We start from the raw sequence: 14,403 nt of genomic DNA on the forward strand, positions 1-14,403 counted from the left end.
GAAAAAAAGAACGTCTTCCTATGTTCAGAAACAAAAAATACCAGCCCCCGCCATCCCAGAAACATGTCACTGTCAGTCCAAAAATCACATATTTGCTTGAATGCTGCTTTCTATCCATTACTGTACCAGCTAACACCTTCAGTATTTGATCTGAATCCCTCAGATGAGTGATTCTCTATTGCACAAGCAGGGATCGCTCACATTCTCAAGCATTGCAAGGGTGGGACTCAGCTCACTAAAACAGCCACAATTTTTCTCTCTCTTTTTGGTCAGATGTTTACATTTTAATTTGACAAGAGTGTGTGCAGCCAGTTTCACTTCTGCACTGATGAGTGGTTTCACTTCCCAGTCCCATGTGCTGTCATGATGATACCGTCCACTGTCTCCTCCAGACTTGCAAGGGCCTCTGTGCTAATCCCTTCCCTGACAGCCTGACAATGTGTGTAAAAGTGCAGCCGCCACTGCTGCTGCTGCCCCACTGTTTGCCTCTGAGGCACCTGATGGCCTTTCTCTGCTTAAGCAACTTGGATTTGAAATGCACTCATTTGAAAGGTTCGTATCTAAAATGATCAGCACAAGGCATCAGTCTCAATTGGATTCCTCTGGGTTCTTTCCCTCAAGTTACTACTTCTACTAACTTCATGTAATTTTTGCTGTGAATGTGCTTCAGCAGTGATGCCAGAAAACCACGGTTTATTCTGTTTAGAGAAAAAAAACAACCTGTGGCAGTTGAGTAGCAGGAGGTACCAGGTGCATGTACTAAATGGTCATGGCCGTTTATCAGGGAGCAAGCTGCAGCAGAAGACAGGAAGGAGAATAACTGTGAGCTTATGGGAAAGGACATAAATTAACTAACTGAGGAGAAAAAGCATAGGGTCAAGAGATTTGGGCTGGAGGTGGCAAGAAAAAGGTCTCTGAAGACAGGGTGTCCTTATACAGTCAGTTTAGGATGACACCCAGTAGTTAACATAGACATTAGTCACTTTTGTATGCCAACATCAACAATCCACAAACACACAAAACCACCAGGAATACCCCTATATTGTGATGTTGTTTCATTTCAGCAGAGAGATTATCAGGCTGTGGTAGGAATATAGCTGACAGGAACATTATTTATATTCTAGTATCCTCAGGTCCAAGTCCTGTGTAAATATCACCAAAAAATTTGGGTTTTGTGAGGGAGGTGGCACATCTATGTGTGTGTGTGAGTCTGTGCACCAGAGTTACAACAGTGTTTGACAATATTTAAATAAAAAGTGGTTTTCCATTCTGTTCTGAAAGACAACCCAAGTAACCTGCTTTAACTGAATTTTGGGGGTGGGATGCATTCTTAGACTGAAAGCCTGCAGATCAAGTTTGCAAAATGGATTAAAGCATTAAAACACTAGAATGGGGGGAGTGGGGGGTGGGGGGAGACCTTTTAATGGAAAAGCCAAGCAGCCTCTAACTATAAGTGGAGTTGCTGCAGTAACCAATATAAAATTCTTATGAACTTGGGTGGAGACAATAATTACAGCGCAGGAAGAACAAGATGCTATGGGGTGTCTGGCCTCTGCAGCAAAGTGGCTGTACAAGGAGATTACAGTTTGAGTGGTAAAATGCAATGCTTATTGTTAAAATATTTTTAAGACTTGAAATGTATATAAGCAATTTATACAAGCCTACATGTCAATGATGTTTGAAAACAGATTTTGAGAGGGTGGAATTATTTTTCCCCCAAAGATGACTCTAATGGAAATCTCTGATGCTCCTATGAGTGGGCTACCCCAAAACCTCTGCTTTCAAGCTGTGACCTACTTACTACATATTAAGGAATTTTGATATTTTTTTTTCCCAGTGCAATATCATTTTAGTCTTAAATGAAGTGCTTCTCTATGTTGGAGCTTGGGCTGAAATGTTTAGAAATTATTTAACCTCCACAAAGTGCACCCAGCTCTAGAGTAGAACAAAGAAACGATCATTCAGCAGACTGCTGTGTCACTGCTGAGCGACTCAGAGAAAGGGAAAAACAGCAACAGAAACACGAAATAGAACAGTTCAAACCAAAATTACCTAAATGCAAAGCTACCATCTTCTCACAGAAAATGCCTTGGGATCCTTAAGCCTAATAATAGTCCTTAACCCAGCTATAATTTCAAACCATTAATAAGCTTTTTGAGGTAGAAATTATCACCTGCACTTTACGGGCGATGAGAGAGACATGAAAAAGTTAAGGCCCAGATTCACAAGAGGATTTAGCTGCCTGAAGTGGGATTCAGGTTTGATTTTAATGCTTAAGTCCAAAATTACACCCCTCACTCCTCCCACCTCCCCATCCAGGTGGTGCCTAGCAGCAGCTGCAGTGGGTATCTGAGGGGGCTTCCCCTGCCAAACAGCCCCATGTCTTCGTGGCCACAAGCTCGGCCTCTTGGGAGGAGCATCTCAGCGTGGTCAGTTGGCTCTGACCCACAGCCTCAGCCCTCCTCTGCCCCTTCTCCTCATGGAGGTTTGGTTTGGGGGCTGCTGCCTGGGGCTCACCCACTGATGGCCTCTCATGGTGGCCCCTGCTCCTGCTTTCAGCATTAGGGCATTTTCCCAGGGAAGGCCCCTGCTTCATAGGACATGCCTCAGACATATGCTCTGTGCTCCCCAAAGGGCACCATAGCCAGATGGCTGCAGTGGGGTGGCGGAGTCCTCAGCAGTGGTGGCCCCAGTGGCTGGAGGTCCTCTGGGAGAAGAGGTCCTTCAGGCAGAAAGGTGGTGCCTGCATGATATTCAGGGCTGGTGGCTGCAGCATTTGGGGTGAGGGGAGCACCTCATGCCACCCTCTTCTCCAAGGACTACTTCTGTGTTTGAACCCATCATTTCTTCACCCCTCAAAGCTGTGTTCTCATCCGTTGCTTAATCATTAGACCAGGAAAACCTTGGTGTAATGGGTGCCGTTGGTTTTGGCAGATCCTATTCTGAAGCACCTTCATTTCATCGTGCATTGTCCTGTGAACCTAAAAAAAGCCCTTTAAGACCCGGATTTTGTCTCAGTCCCTCTCTCTTTTCCCAGCCCTGGCTTTCATTTGGGACCAGCCCAATCCTGGCTACCTGTCCAGCCAGGTGCTGGCACACCGCAGTGCTCTGGCACGGTGCAGGAGCTGGGAACAAACATGCTCCTTGCCTTACAGAGCGACGAAGATGATGACCTCTCAGCATGGCTGCAGGCAGAGGCACCAGGTACAAGGAACAAGGAAGGTGTGGGTTCACTGGAAGAGCAACACAGTGCTCTGAATATGAAAGGCAAGGAACACTTCTATGATCAACAGGGCCATTTTAGCAAGTGAGGGACTTCCACCTGCAGTAGCCTAAAGCAGGTGAATACCAACAGACAACCTGACAAGTCACTTCTTCAGCAGCTAGCTGAGCGTGGGAGTGTGCACTGGGACTGCTTACCCTGAGTTCATTTTCTTAGAGGCAGGACTCCTCCATGCTGTCATTACACTAATGCAATGCACATTGATTTCAGAGCTCAGAAGAGGTCTGGGGTCACTCGATGGATATCCATGCAGTCAGTGATGGGGGAGATAACACTGCCATTATGAACTTGGAACCTGCCAAGTTCCACCAGAGACAACTTTCAAATGTAGAGCAACCTCTGCGGCCTTAGAGTTGTGGTGCATAAAGTCTAGCCTGTGGAAACTTTGTGACCTTGCCAAAGCATTTCCCTCAGTTCCTCCCTGAACTTCAGGGAACTGATGTGCATACACACTGCTCCATGCACCGCCCCACTGAAGAGCTCTTACGGCATCAAGCCTTCAAAGCAGCTGCTTCCCTCTTCCTCGCCTTGGTCTCCAGAACCTCCTCCCTCTCCTCCGCACCCTGCCCACTCCCCAGCACCACACAGCAGGTAGCTCCCCATCCTCTGGGGGAAGTAGAAAAAGGTGGAAAGAATCTAAGATCGTTCCTACCAGAACACTTTGAAGCCAAAAGCTGCTCCTGTGATAAAGACTCACATAGGAATCCCAACCTGTGCTGAGAGGCAGCAGCTCTGAAAGGGGATGGGCAGGAATAGCATCAATAGAGGCAGGAAGACAAGAGACAGATTGATGCAGGGCAGAGATGAAGGGAATGACGTAGATTTGAAGTGGCTAAGAAAACTGTGTTGAAATAATATGCTGGGAAAAGCGGTAGAGAAGTAGGATAGGAGCAAGAGGGGTGGAGAGTCATACAGCATTAAGGTAATAGAAAAAAATGTATATTTTTTTACTGCTGCTAAAGGGTTTTTAGAAGGGAACAGAGACTGATTCAGACTGATGAGGGTTTATGCACATGACTGCTGGAAAAGACTCTCCTGACAGCACTTGTAAGCCACTGATCTGCAGTATCCTCACTTCTGCTAACCCTGAGTGAGCTGACAGGAGCTGCACGCCATGGGACAGTCACCTGAAGTTCACTAGCCAGCCTGGGAGCCAGGGTCCTAATTCAACTCTCAGCATGACTTTATTTTGATGACAAAAGAGCAGCTGTTATTTGACTTGTAATACAGGTATATATATTGATATATAAGTACATAGGTACACACAAAAATGAATACTTTTTGCCAGAACTCAAGCAGCCTCTGAAGGAGAGCACATCAGAATAAAAAGGAAAACAACATGGGGGGGGGGTGGGGGTGGTGGTGGTGGTGTGTGTGCAAAAAAAAGCTGAAGGGCAAACAGATCTCTTGAAAGTATGTAACCTTTTCATCTAGGGAGGTACTTTGTTTTCCCTGAGCAGTATCCTGGTAAACCCAACTCCTTTTGTCATGGCAATAAAAAAAAAGAAAAAAAAAAACCAAACGCTCAGAGGATAGTGTCTGCCTCATCCTCGTTGTTAGCCCGAGTTTCAAAAATGTACAAGCAGAGCTCTGCAGAACCAAAAAATAGATTTATTGTTATTGGACTGAGGGCAGTGGTTCAGCACTTGGCATGGCCACTGTTTACAGCAGTAATGCTCCCGGAGACAGGAAGTTCTCCAAATCGCTCTGCCATTATTTTTCTCCTGTTGATGCTTTCTGATCGCGAGTTTTTTCGCCTAGACAAAATTTTAAGTAACCCAGCAGAGAGTGTTTGGGAGCTGGCAAAGCCAGCTGCAGTCATGCTCAGCCTCACGGACCACATGATGTTTTTCGAGTCAAACCCCGGCGCAGAGCTGCATCATATGTATACTTTCTTACACAATCAGCAATTCATGCAAACCCGGCTGCACGTAGCGAGTGCTCGGGCAGCACTGGTGTGATGAGAAAGACTTGTCCCCTCCCCTCCTCCTGCCGCTATGTCCCTGCCAAAGGCCAGCACCGAATCAGCCGCCGTCTCGAAAGGGCTGGGTTTGCTGATCGATCTAACGCCGACCCCAGCTATTTGGCTTGAAATAGGCATTGGCTCCTCCATACTGGCGCGGGGAGTCTGCATGCTGACTACTCCTGTGGCTACTCGGTTTGCACAGAACTCTCAAAACTGATGACACAACTAAAGCAACCCTAAGTCACTTAAAAATAAAATCACTGCTTCTGGCCTCTGTCTTTTAGAAAAATTGACCATTCGGACTGGACTGGAGGGAGAAGAGTCCTGTGAAAAATGCGGGCAGCAGGACTGGCAGCGGCAGCCCCAGGCAAGCAGCATTCCAGATGCCCAGCTTTCCCAGGCTGAGGGCCGTGCCAGCCCTGCCCTGCCCGGCGTGACAGAAGGGCTGCAGGAGGGCTCAGAGGAGCTGCCCGTTCCTGTACGGCCAAACCGCCCTCCCGCTGGCTGCAGCATCCTGCTAGCGCCGCACACTTATCAATCCAAAGTGCAAATAAGCGGTTGTTTTTAAACTCTATCAATCGATTCGTTGGGTTTTTTTCCAGTTCTGATTGCTGTTGGATTTCTTCTATTTTCATCCTGTCTGGCAAGCGTGGCTCATTGTTACTCCAGTATCTGATACCATGTCCCCTGAAGCATTCCAATGGCTTGGACCAGGACCCGGCCGGCTGCTTAATACTGATTTTACGATCCTGTTGAATAGCATCCTCCTCTGTTTTGCACATACTTTTATAATTTTGAACTCGTTTAAGTAAAAAATATAACCATTTTTAACGAAGTGCTCAAATAAGGCAACCACAAGCTGAAGCTGCACAGAAGGAGCAAAATTCTGACTTCAGAAGACCAATAAAAGTAATTGGACTCAGAATCCAGGCCTGGGATTTAAGTGTTTTTGAGATTCCAACTTAAACTGAATTTTCTTCCCCAAAATTACACCCAGAAGGAAGAGTCCTGATAGCAGAAACTTCTGATTATGCTTGGTAATCTCTCTCCCTCGTGTTCTCCTACCAGCTACACCTGTGAAAAAGGAGTACTTCGGTCTTTGGAAACTGAAAACTATAGCAAAGGTTATTCATGGCTGTAACCCTGATAGCTAGTAGGAAATACGTACACAGGCTTAATTTTCAGCCCTTTCCAAGACACAGGTTTTAAAAAGACCTTGCTGGAAAACTCTCATGAAGTTCCAGCTCCAGCTCTCAGCTTTAGATTGAGATCTTCTGCAGCAAGCCAAGTCACTTCCCCATTAGCTACTATTATGATAACCTATTAATAATAATTTTCATCTGGAAAACATGTTTATTTGTTGGGGATTTTTTAATGTTACACTCTACCAAGAAGATAGTTACTGGATTAATGATTCCATGAGGAAAATATGTAATGCTTACTGAGCCATGAAGCTTTCCCTCTCCAAAATAACTATTTATTTTTAATTTTATCCAATGAACTTCTATGGTGTCAGGCTTTTTGCACCAGATTTATTTCATCATAGTAACCTAAACTGGTTTGTTATACATTAAGAAAACAGGGTACTTTGCAGTAGTAGCATTTTGAAGTTTGAAGTGTTTATGAATGGATGGAGAAAAATAAAGATTTTTTTTTTTAACTAGGTAATGAGGCAAGGGGGGCTGAGATTGGCTGAAGTTTTAAACTACATTTTTCTTTCAGAAATTAGTTGGGCTTACAAGCCAGACGGGCAGGTTTTCCCAGTAGCATTCTCAAACTAGGGTGAGGAATAGTAACTTTGGAGCACAGCCAACTCCAATGTAAATCTGTTTTGTTCGGGAAAGTGAGCCAAATTGTTTTTATACAACATCTCGATGTTTCAAGTGACCTGCAATGTTCTCAGCTCCCATTCTGGGTGTCAAGAAAATCAAGTGCTTTTCTTCTTTTTTTTTTTTTTTTTTTGTAATTCTGAATGACAGGCACAGGCAGAGCAACACGGGGCAGCTGCTTGCTGTTAGATTTGAAACAAACACTGGAACAAAGTTCAGTTCTTTAAGTTTTGGCCAATATTTGGTTGGTGCGCCTGCTCTGACCGACAGGCAGGCTCAGACCTCCAACCAGGGGGAATCGCCCTAACTCTCTCACAGTCAGTGTGAGAGACTGGTTAAGAGCCCTTATTCACTGAGATGAAAATGTGGGCAACAGTCTTACATTTGAAACAGCCACCAGACTGTCATGCTACATTTCATTTAAACCCCACAGAAGAAAATTTAAACTATTTATTAAGAATGTCAAGCATGACAATTTCCTACTGTCTTAGAAGGGAGAGAGTGGTGGCTTGCCATTGGTTCGGCAAGGCTTTTAGTGGGGATGGTTACACCCAGACGATCCCCGATGCACAGGGAACTGTCTCTGGTTGAAGTTGTTCCTTACTCTCCGGCAGGGATTTTAAACCACCCGAGGTGCACAAAGAGGGGCCATTCTGACCGTACCCAACATGAACTTTCAATTGCTGTTCACATAATACTCCTGTCATCGCTTTATCAGCGCTGGCAACTGAACTTACTCAAACTCAAATATTACACAGCACACAAAGTTTCGGTTAATTTTCCTCTAGCAAAGTATCAAAAGAAGCAATGCCCTTTGAAGCAGCTACCTTATGCTTTAGGCTTTATACAAATTCAACAGAACAGCACCTCAGAAATCCCATAGCAAATGCATACAATCCCCACCTTTGGAAAACAATCCCCTGTTCGAGGAGTAAACAAAAGCATACGTTAGTCACTCGCTCCAAAGATGGACAACCAATGGAAGTGATGAGATTTAACCTCGAAGACTGACTAATAGCATGCAGCGTTCCCAAATCACTCCATTGCTTAAAGGATCCCAAGCACCTGAATATCATATGACGTACAAGGTTTATGTCTGTGTGCAAGTGACGGGCTACTAGCAACTGCTTAGAGCAGGGTAAGGGGCTCAACAATGCTCCCTGCCAAGCTTTTCTGTATGAATAGGGACTGTTCTCTCTCAGCTGCTGGATTTTGACCTTGAAACTCACACAGTTCACTGTTATGATTTCTAGCTTCATTACCATGGCCAGGAACTGAACTACAGGTTTGTTTTTATTAGCTTCTCCACCACTTTGCCAGCTATTCATTTGAATCTTCTAAACAGTCATCTCTGAATCATAATGCAAATTCCATTTACTGAAAAGGTGGTACCTTTAATATAACAAATGAACATGTTTAATGACTGATACTTTTAGACATTACAGCATCTCTCATGTTTTCAGTAAATGGATATAATTTTCTCTGCATTACCCTATTATTATTCTTTGCTAGCATTACGAAGCTACATTCTCAGCTGCGGGTGTTTTCCACCAAGTGCATTCTGAAGAGAGCCCAAACAACATGATTTAAAAGACATCTCCCTCTGTATCCTCAGCTAAAAATGCTGCAGGATACAGAGGGACTGGACTGGTATTTTATTCTTAAAATGTATTTACTGCTTGCACATATGTTTCAATAGGACAATGCTCTTCCACAATTGCTGACCGTATTTATACTGGAAAAATATCTACAGATGCATGTCACTTCAAAGGTGAATAAAGGCTGTTGTGTATAATCAGGATAACTGCCTCAGTCTGAAGCCTGACCCATCTCCCATTTGGAATGAAACATTTTGAGAGCGAGCTAGCAGAAGTGGATCACCTTTTTAACTCTCCTGAAGCACGCTTATAACTCCATTCACGTTTGTAAAAGCTGTGCATGCAGCCACGCATCAGGACGTGGCTCGGATGCTCACATGAGGAGAGAGGGAGCGGAAAAACATTGAGGAAGGGACAGTGACCCCTGAGTACTCAGTCTGGTTCAGAGAAACACCATCGCACAATTGCTCGAACGGGTAGTATGCAGAAACCTACTTAAGTGCAGTAGACACTCTAATTTTGCTTTGTGAGTGTCACAGCACTGAATTGTCCCTAAATAGCACTGCTGTGCTATGTAACACCATAATGTTACATTTCAATTTTACTTAAAGATATGAATGAAACGGAAGAAAAATATGTAAGTAAATATCATACGAAGTCACATGGAAGATGTCACAGTATTTCATTCTTGACCTTAAAAGAGAAAGGCTGATCTTTTTTCTGAACTTCTGAGCAACAGCTCACCAGCTTCTCTTCTGTGGGTTTGTCTGACACCCCCCTCCAACAGCCCACACAAAAGGATCCCTCTCACAGAAACGAGGGCAGTAATGTAAGAGAGGCGCTTAAAATTTTTTTGTAATGGAAAGGTAAATGTGATTGCTTGCAGTCTGTGGGGTTTGAGATTATGGACCAGAGCCAAAGACTGAAGCTGTGAAGGGTCCTTCTGTTGATTTTATGGGCTTTTGGGTCACGTTTTATATACCTGCCCACTCACATGCGGCATGAGCTGCACGTGTCAGGTACTATTTGCAGCTTCCTAACAGGTTTTATATAGTTCTAGTCTAAGACAGCTTTGACTCTTATTTGCTATTTATACTCATAAGGCCTTTTTATTTACGTACTAGTAATTAAAGTTTATCACAGAGATACAGCGCGTCAGATATTAAGCTCATCTGTTCTTTTCTGGTCTAGCCTATCCACTTCGCAGGAGCACATTAAATAACAGAACAACTGCATATTGTTCTACATCTATTTCGGAGAAGCAAAGGTCAGAAAAAGTGCCCTGTGCCTTCATCAGGTCGTGATGAACCCAGAAAAGTTTTAGATCTATGCAGGAATTGCCTGTAATTTTAGATTGAGTCACTCTGTTACAGACACCTGCTTTAGAAGAGAGTGTCTGGGAGCCCCAAGATGGTCATGAGTCTTTACACAAGCTGAGAATTCCTATTTTAAATTGAAAATATGCTATTTAAACACAAACATGGGCAATATTGTGCTGTTCTAAATTTGACGGCGCGGCTTCCAGAGTCAAAATGTGACTTGCCGTCCTTGTGTTTTGTTTTGGTTGGGTTTTCTTCAGATGAGATTTCACCATTTAAAAATTGCAGTAACATGGAGGATGGGCTAGAATAAAACAAGGAAAAATGTATAGCTAAATCCGTGCCTTTGGAATCGGCCTATGCCAGATCTTGCAGCATTCCATGCTGCAGAGACCTTGATAGATGCTGTCTTCAAAATCCCTCCACATAACCAGAACTTGACATAACAGGTGAACGTGACTGAAGTGCAGTTGAGAACAAACACATACCTCTTCCACTTCTACCCACGAATCTGAGGTCGTTGAACCTTGCTACTTGATTTTTCATGGCGGCTGTGGCATTTCTGAGTTCTGCAGAGTAGTTTTCATCATTTCCAGCCATCACCGTTACCAGCGTCCCATCGGGCACATCTCCCAAGGCCACCACCTACAAAATCAAGGAGCAGAAGCCTCAGCTTCCTTGCACAACATTTAATTTGGGGCACAGAAGATCAACAAGTAACATGATAAAATAGGAAAAAGCAGCAACAGCAAAAATCTGTGTAACCTAAGAAGCTCTTTGGTGAAAACAGGAATTGCTTCCATTCCTATTTTGCAGAGCTATAGAAAAGTTTTTTGCAGTGATGCATCTCTGAAACACACAGCAGAATGTGTACTCTGACACAAACAATATGTGAAATAAGCTTTCCAAAATATACTTCTGTAACTATCAATTAATAAATTCAAGTAGCAGGAACCAATGCTGGTCTGATTTACATCAGTGACTTTACTTTTAAGCTACAATAGAGTCAGCACAGTGATGGAAATGTAAAATTCCAGGGAAAACAAAACTAAGCCAACCATCTCATGGACGCGCAGGGTCAGAGTCCCCACCACTGCACCAGTTCCCTATCTTTTGCTCCTATGGCTCTGAACAGAGTTGCCCAAGCATAAATTCAGAGTAATTTGGAAAATGGAAAATTTGGAAAAAATGGAAAAGCAGTCAGGCCTCAGTCGAATGTTTAATCACAATTTACTGAACAATTTTTTTTTTTCCTTTAGAAGCGTGAAAGCAAATTCTTGACTTAAGACATCACCCACAACCTGATGGATGGAAATCGCGATCTGAACTAATGAAATCTGCGATCGCTCAAAGGCTTTCACCTGGTCCGAAATGTTTGTACTGTAGCACCTTGGTGCTAGCACCTATGAAACAAATATTTAGGAACACTGGATGCACTGCATTTTTGACGCAATGTGCTGCGAAATTTACAGATTTATAAACTTAAATTTTCTGACTTGTATCTATAATGGTCACATTGGATAAACGATGAAAAATTTAATTTTATCTTCTTGAGCAGGACTGAATTCTCAAAACAATTTCACCGTGCTACAGTTGAATGGATAGGATATCTGATGCATGTCTTGATTTACTCTGGCAAAAGTAAGAGCTTGAATTAGGTCCCCTGTCATACTTTTTTTAGATCCTGTTGCTGCTCCCCCAGTGAAGTCTACAGTAATGACCTCAGGACTACTACCAAAAAAAAAAAAGAAAAAAAGAGAGAAAAAAATTCTCGCTAGCCTGTATTTCCCCTTTTACACATTCTAAGAGGAAGCAGTCCTGCATCATGTCCTCTGAGTTGCAGCTCGATATTTTTCCTTCCTCTTAGCATTTTCTAGCTTATGTCCATGCAGTTATAATTAGCTGAAACTTGCCACGGCCCAGTCTTATTTCTATTAGTTTCTAATCACACTTGTTCTTCCCAAACAGGATCAGCAGCTCCTTTACTTGATCTGTGCTGACGCTTATTCCCCAAACCATTGCTACCTTCCACAATACGAGAGAGAGGTCTTGGGTCTCAGGTATTTCATAGCTTTTCCTTCTACAGGAGGCTGCATTTCTCACTTCAGTACTCTCCCATTTGTTACCAATAACCCTTATTTTCACTTCCACATGCAAAATTAAAATCACTGTGTCAAAATTCCCTCTGTATGTATCAATTTCAACTTCCTCTTTCCCATTCCTCTGCAGCCCAGGCTTTTGGGTTTTTGTTCCCCTCTGTGTGCCGTAATGCATTTCTGTGGCCTGTGCTACATTCAGCGTTGCGCTTTTCAGATTTCCCTGATCTTGGCATAAATTAGTCCCTGCTTGAAGTGTTTAAGCTAGGAAATCTTCTCCTCATACAGCGTTGTGTCATGAGGCATGCTGGCTCACAAGACCAGCAACTGTGAACCCAATGCACTCACCCACTTCTTAAAAAGTTACCGTAAAACCTTAATGCATGCACATAAATTAAAGGCACAAGAAAGGGAAAGGGGAAAATCGGGGCATTACCCTCACCTCCCTGCGATGCAAACATTTGCATGTTCGTTTAAGGAAATGCATCCTAGCATTTTAAGGGATGAAAAACCTTCGTGAATCCAGGGTCAGTTGTCTCTTACAGGACAAATATTTTAAAATACCGTTTTCAAATTACACTGGAGGCAGCCTCAGCGATAAGACACATGAAGAAAATATTAGAAACAAGTATAAAAATTACACAGCCCAGAAAAGAAACTAGAGTTAAAAGTCACAGACAATAGAAACAGAAATACAAACATTTACATTAGAAAAAAGACTAAACAGATAAGTTGGGACTTGCTGACTGGCATTATCTAGTACTTTGTTGTACTCTTTAGCTCTTAAAAATTCGTATTTCCAGAGAGGGAGAAGAGTGTCAGCGTTGCAGCTCTACCGGGTATCTAAATTACCTACTTTTGCCGCATCAATCAAACAAAATTAGCCTTTTAAATTAAGATTTAGATTCTTTCTTGAAAGTGTTTGGACAATGAATCTATATGGCACCTTATTAGAGTTGTTATGTATTAATTTCTCAGTTACTCTGAATCATTCTTTACTTTAGGGGGAAAAAATATATGCACGGAAATTATCATTTTGGTTTGTAATAATACCCTGGTCCTAAAGATCAAACATCATGAGTGATTTTTTTCTAAGGAAACGTGAAAAGAAAACTCTCTCTCTTTTTATTGATGTAATGGTTGTTAGCAAATACTTGATAAAACTCCGTGCTTTTTTGTCAGATACAAGTAAGACATGGGCAGCACAGGAATGATCTGAACCGAGTTTTCTAGCTCCCGGTCCAAATGATCTTAAAAATTACGACTTTGAAAAACGCCTTTGCGAATATCCAATATTCAGTATAGAACCAGTGAGATGATTGTTTGATGTGTGGCAAACTATTTCTCAGGAATCATTTCTCAGCGGTCCATGGCGGGAGCGTTTTGAGGGGGACGAGGAGCCCCGAGCGCCCCAGGAAGCAGGTGCCTCCCAGCCCACCGTTGCAGGAGCTCGCAAGGAAACCCTCTCCTGGTTTGGGGATTTGGGTTTTTTTGTTTTGTTTTGTTGGGTTTTTTCTGCTTGCGTATTGCTAGGTGAAATTATCTCGGTGTCACAAGCGCTTGCTTTCGTCTGTTTGGAGAACCTGACCCCTCTGTTTGCAGAAGTTGGGAGTGGGTTTGCCAGTGAAAGCGGAGGGTTGCCCAGCTGCGGGCGGGGGCAGCGCGCAGCGGGAGCGGCGCTGGGTGTCTCCCCAAAGCCCCCCCGGGGTTGCTTTCCGCGGGCGAGGGGCGCGGGGCGCTGCCGGACCCCGCGGCTCCCGGCGTCTCGGCACCGGGGCGAGCCGGGGCCGGGCGGCGGCACGGCTTTCCGCCGGCGGCTGGGGCGGCCGGGCGGGAGCGGGAAAAGCCGGCTCTTGTCCGTGTCCCCCCCCACGTTCCCCGCCGGGAGATGGCCGGGGTCGGGAGAGCGCCTCAGGCACGACCACGCGTGGCAGGGGCAGGGGGGAGCCGCGCGGTGGCCTTCGGCCGCAGGGGACCCCCGGCAGAAACACCGGCCGCGTCTGGGGACTTCTCCGATATCCCTCCCCGGCGGGGCGGGGACGGTTTTCCGTGTCCCGCACCGTAACTCAGCCTTCCAGGAGGAAAGCTTCCCGGGTAATTAGCAACACTTCCCCGGCGCGTAGGTGACGGTATAATTAATCTAAATGTGTGAATTTAGGAACTGGCCCTGCCGATTAGTTCCTCCCTTTCCCCAGAATCATCAATGCATAAACCAAGACTCTCCAGACATAATAAAACTTTTCCCTAAAGCCGTCTCCTCAGCAGGGTTTCCCAAAGCTCTGGGACCCGAACTGATCCCCTTCTCCCTCGGT

General features: G+C 44.4%; 1 protein-coding gene across 9 annotated transcripts in view; it reads right to left on the bottom strand.

Moving 5' to 3' along the window:
- The window catches only part of RUNX1 (RUNX family transcription factor 1), a 178,253-nt gene that overhangs the window by 60,916 nt on the left and 102,934 nt on the right, over positions 1–14,403 (bottom strand). For all 9 annotated transcript variants that reach the window (XM_080374719.1, XM_080374720.1, XM_080374722.1 and 6 more), the window contains one exon: positions 10,484–10,640. In XM_080374719.1, coding sequence (XP_080230845.1) covers positions 10,484–10,640 — 157 coding nt within the window. The remainder of the gene's footprint in view (positions 1–10,483; positions 10,641–14,403) is intronic.

The sequence above is a fragment of the Falco punctatus genome (genome assembly GCF_963210335.1).
Source record: "Falco punctatus genome assembly, chromosome: 2".
In the NCBI taxonomy this organism is placed as follows: domain Eukaryota; kingdom Metazoa; phylum Chordata; class Aves; order Falconiformes; family Falconidae; genus Falco; species Falco punctatus.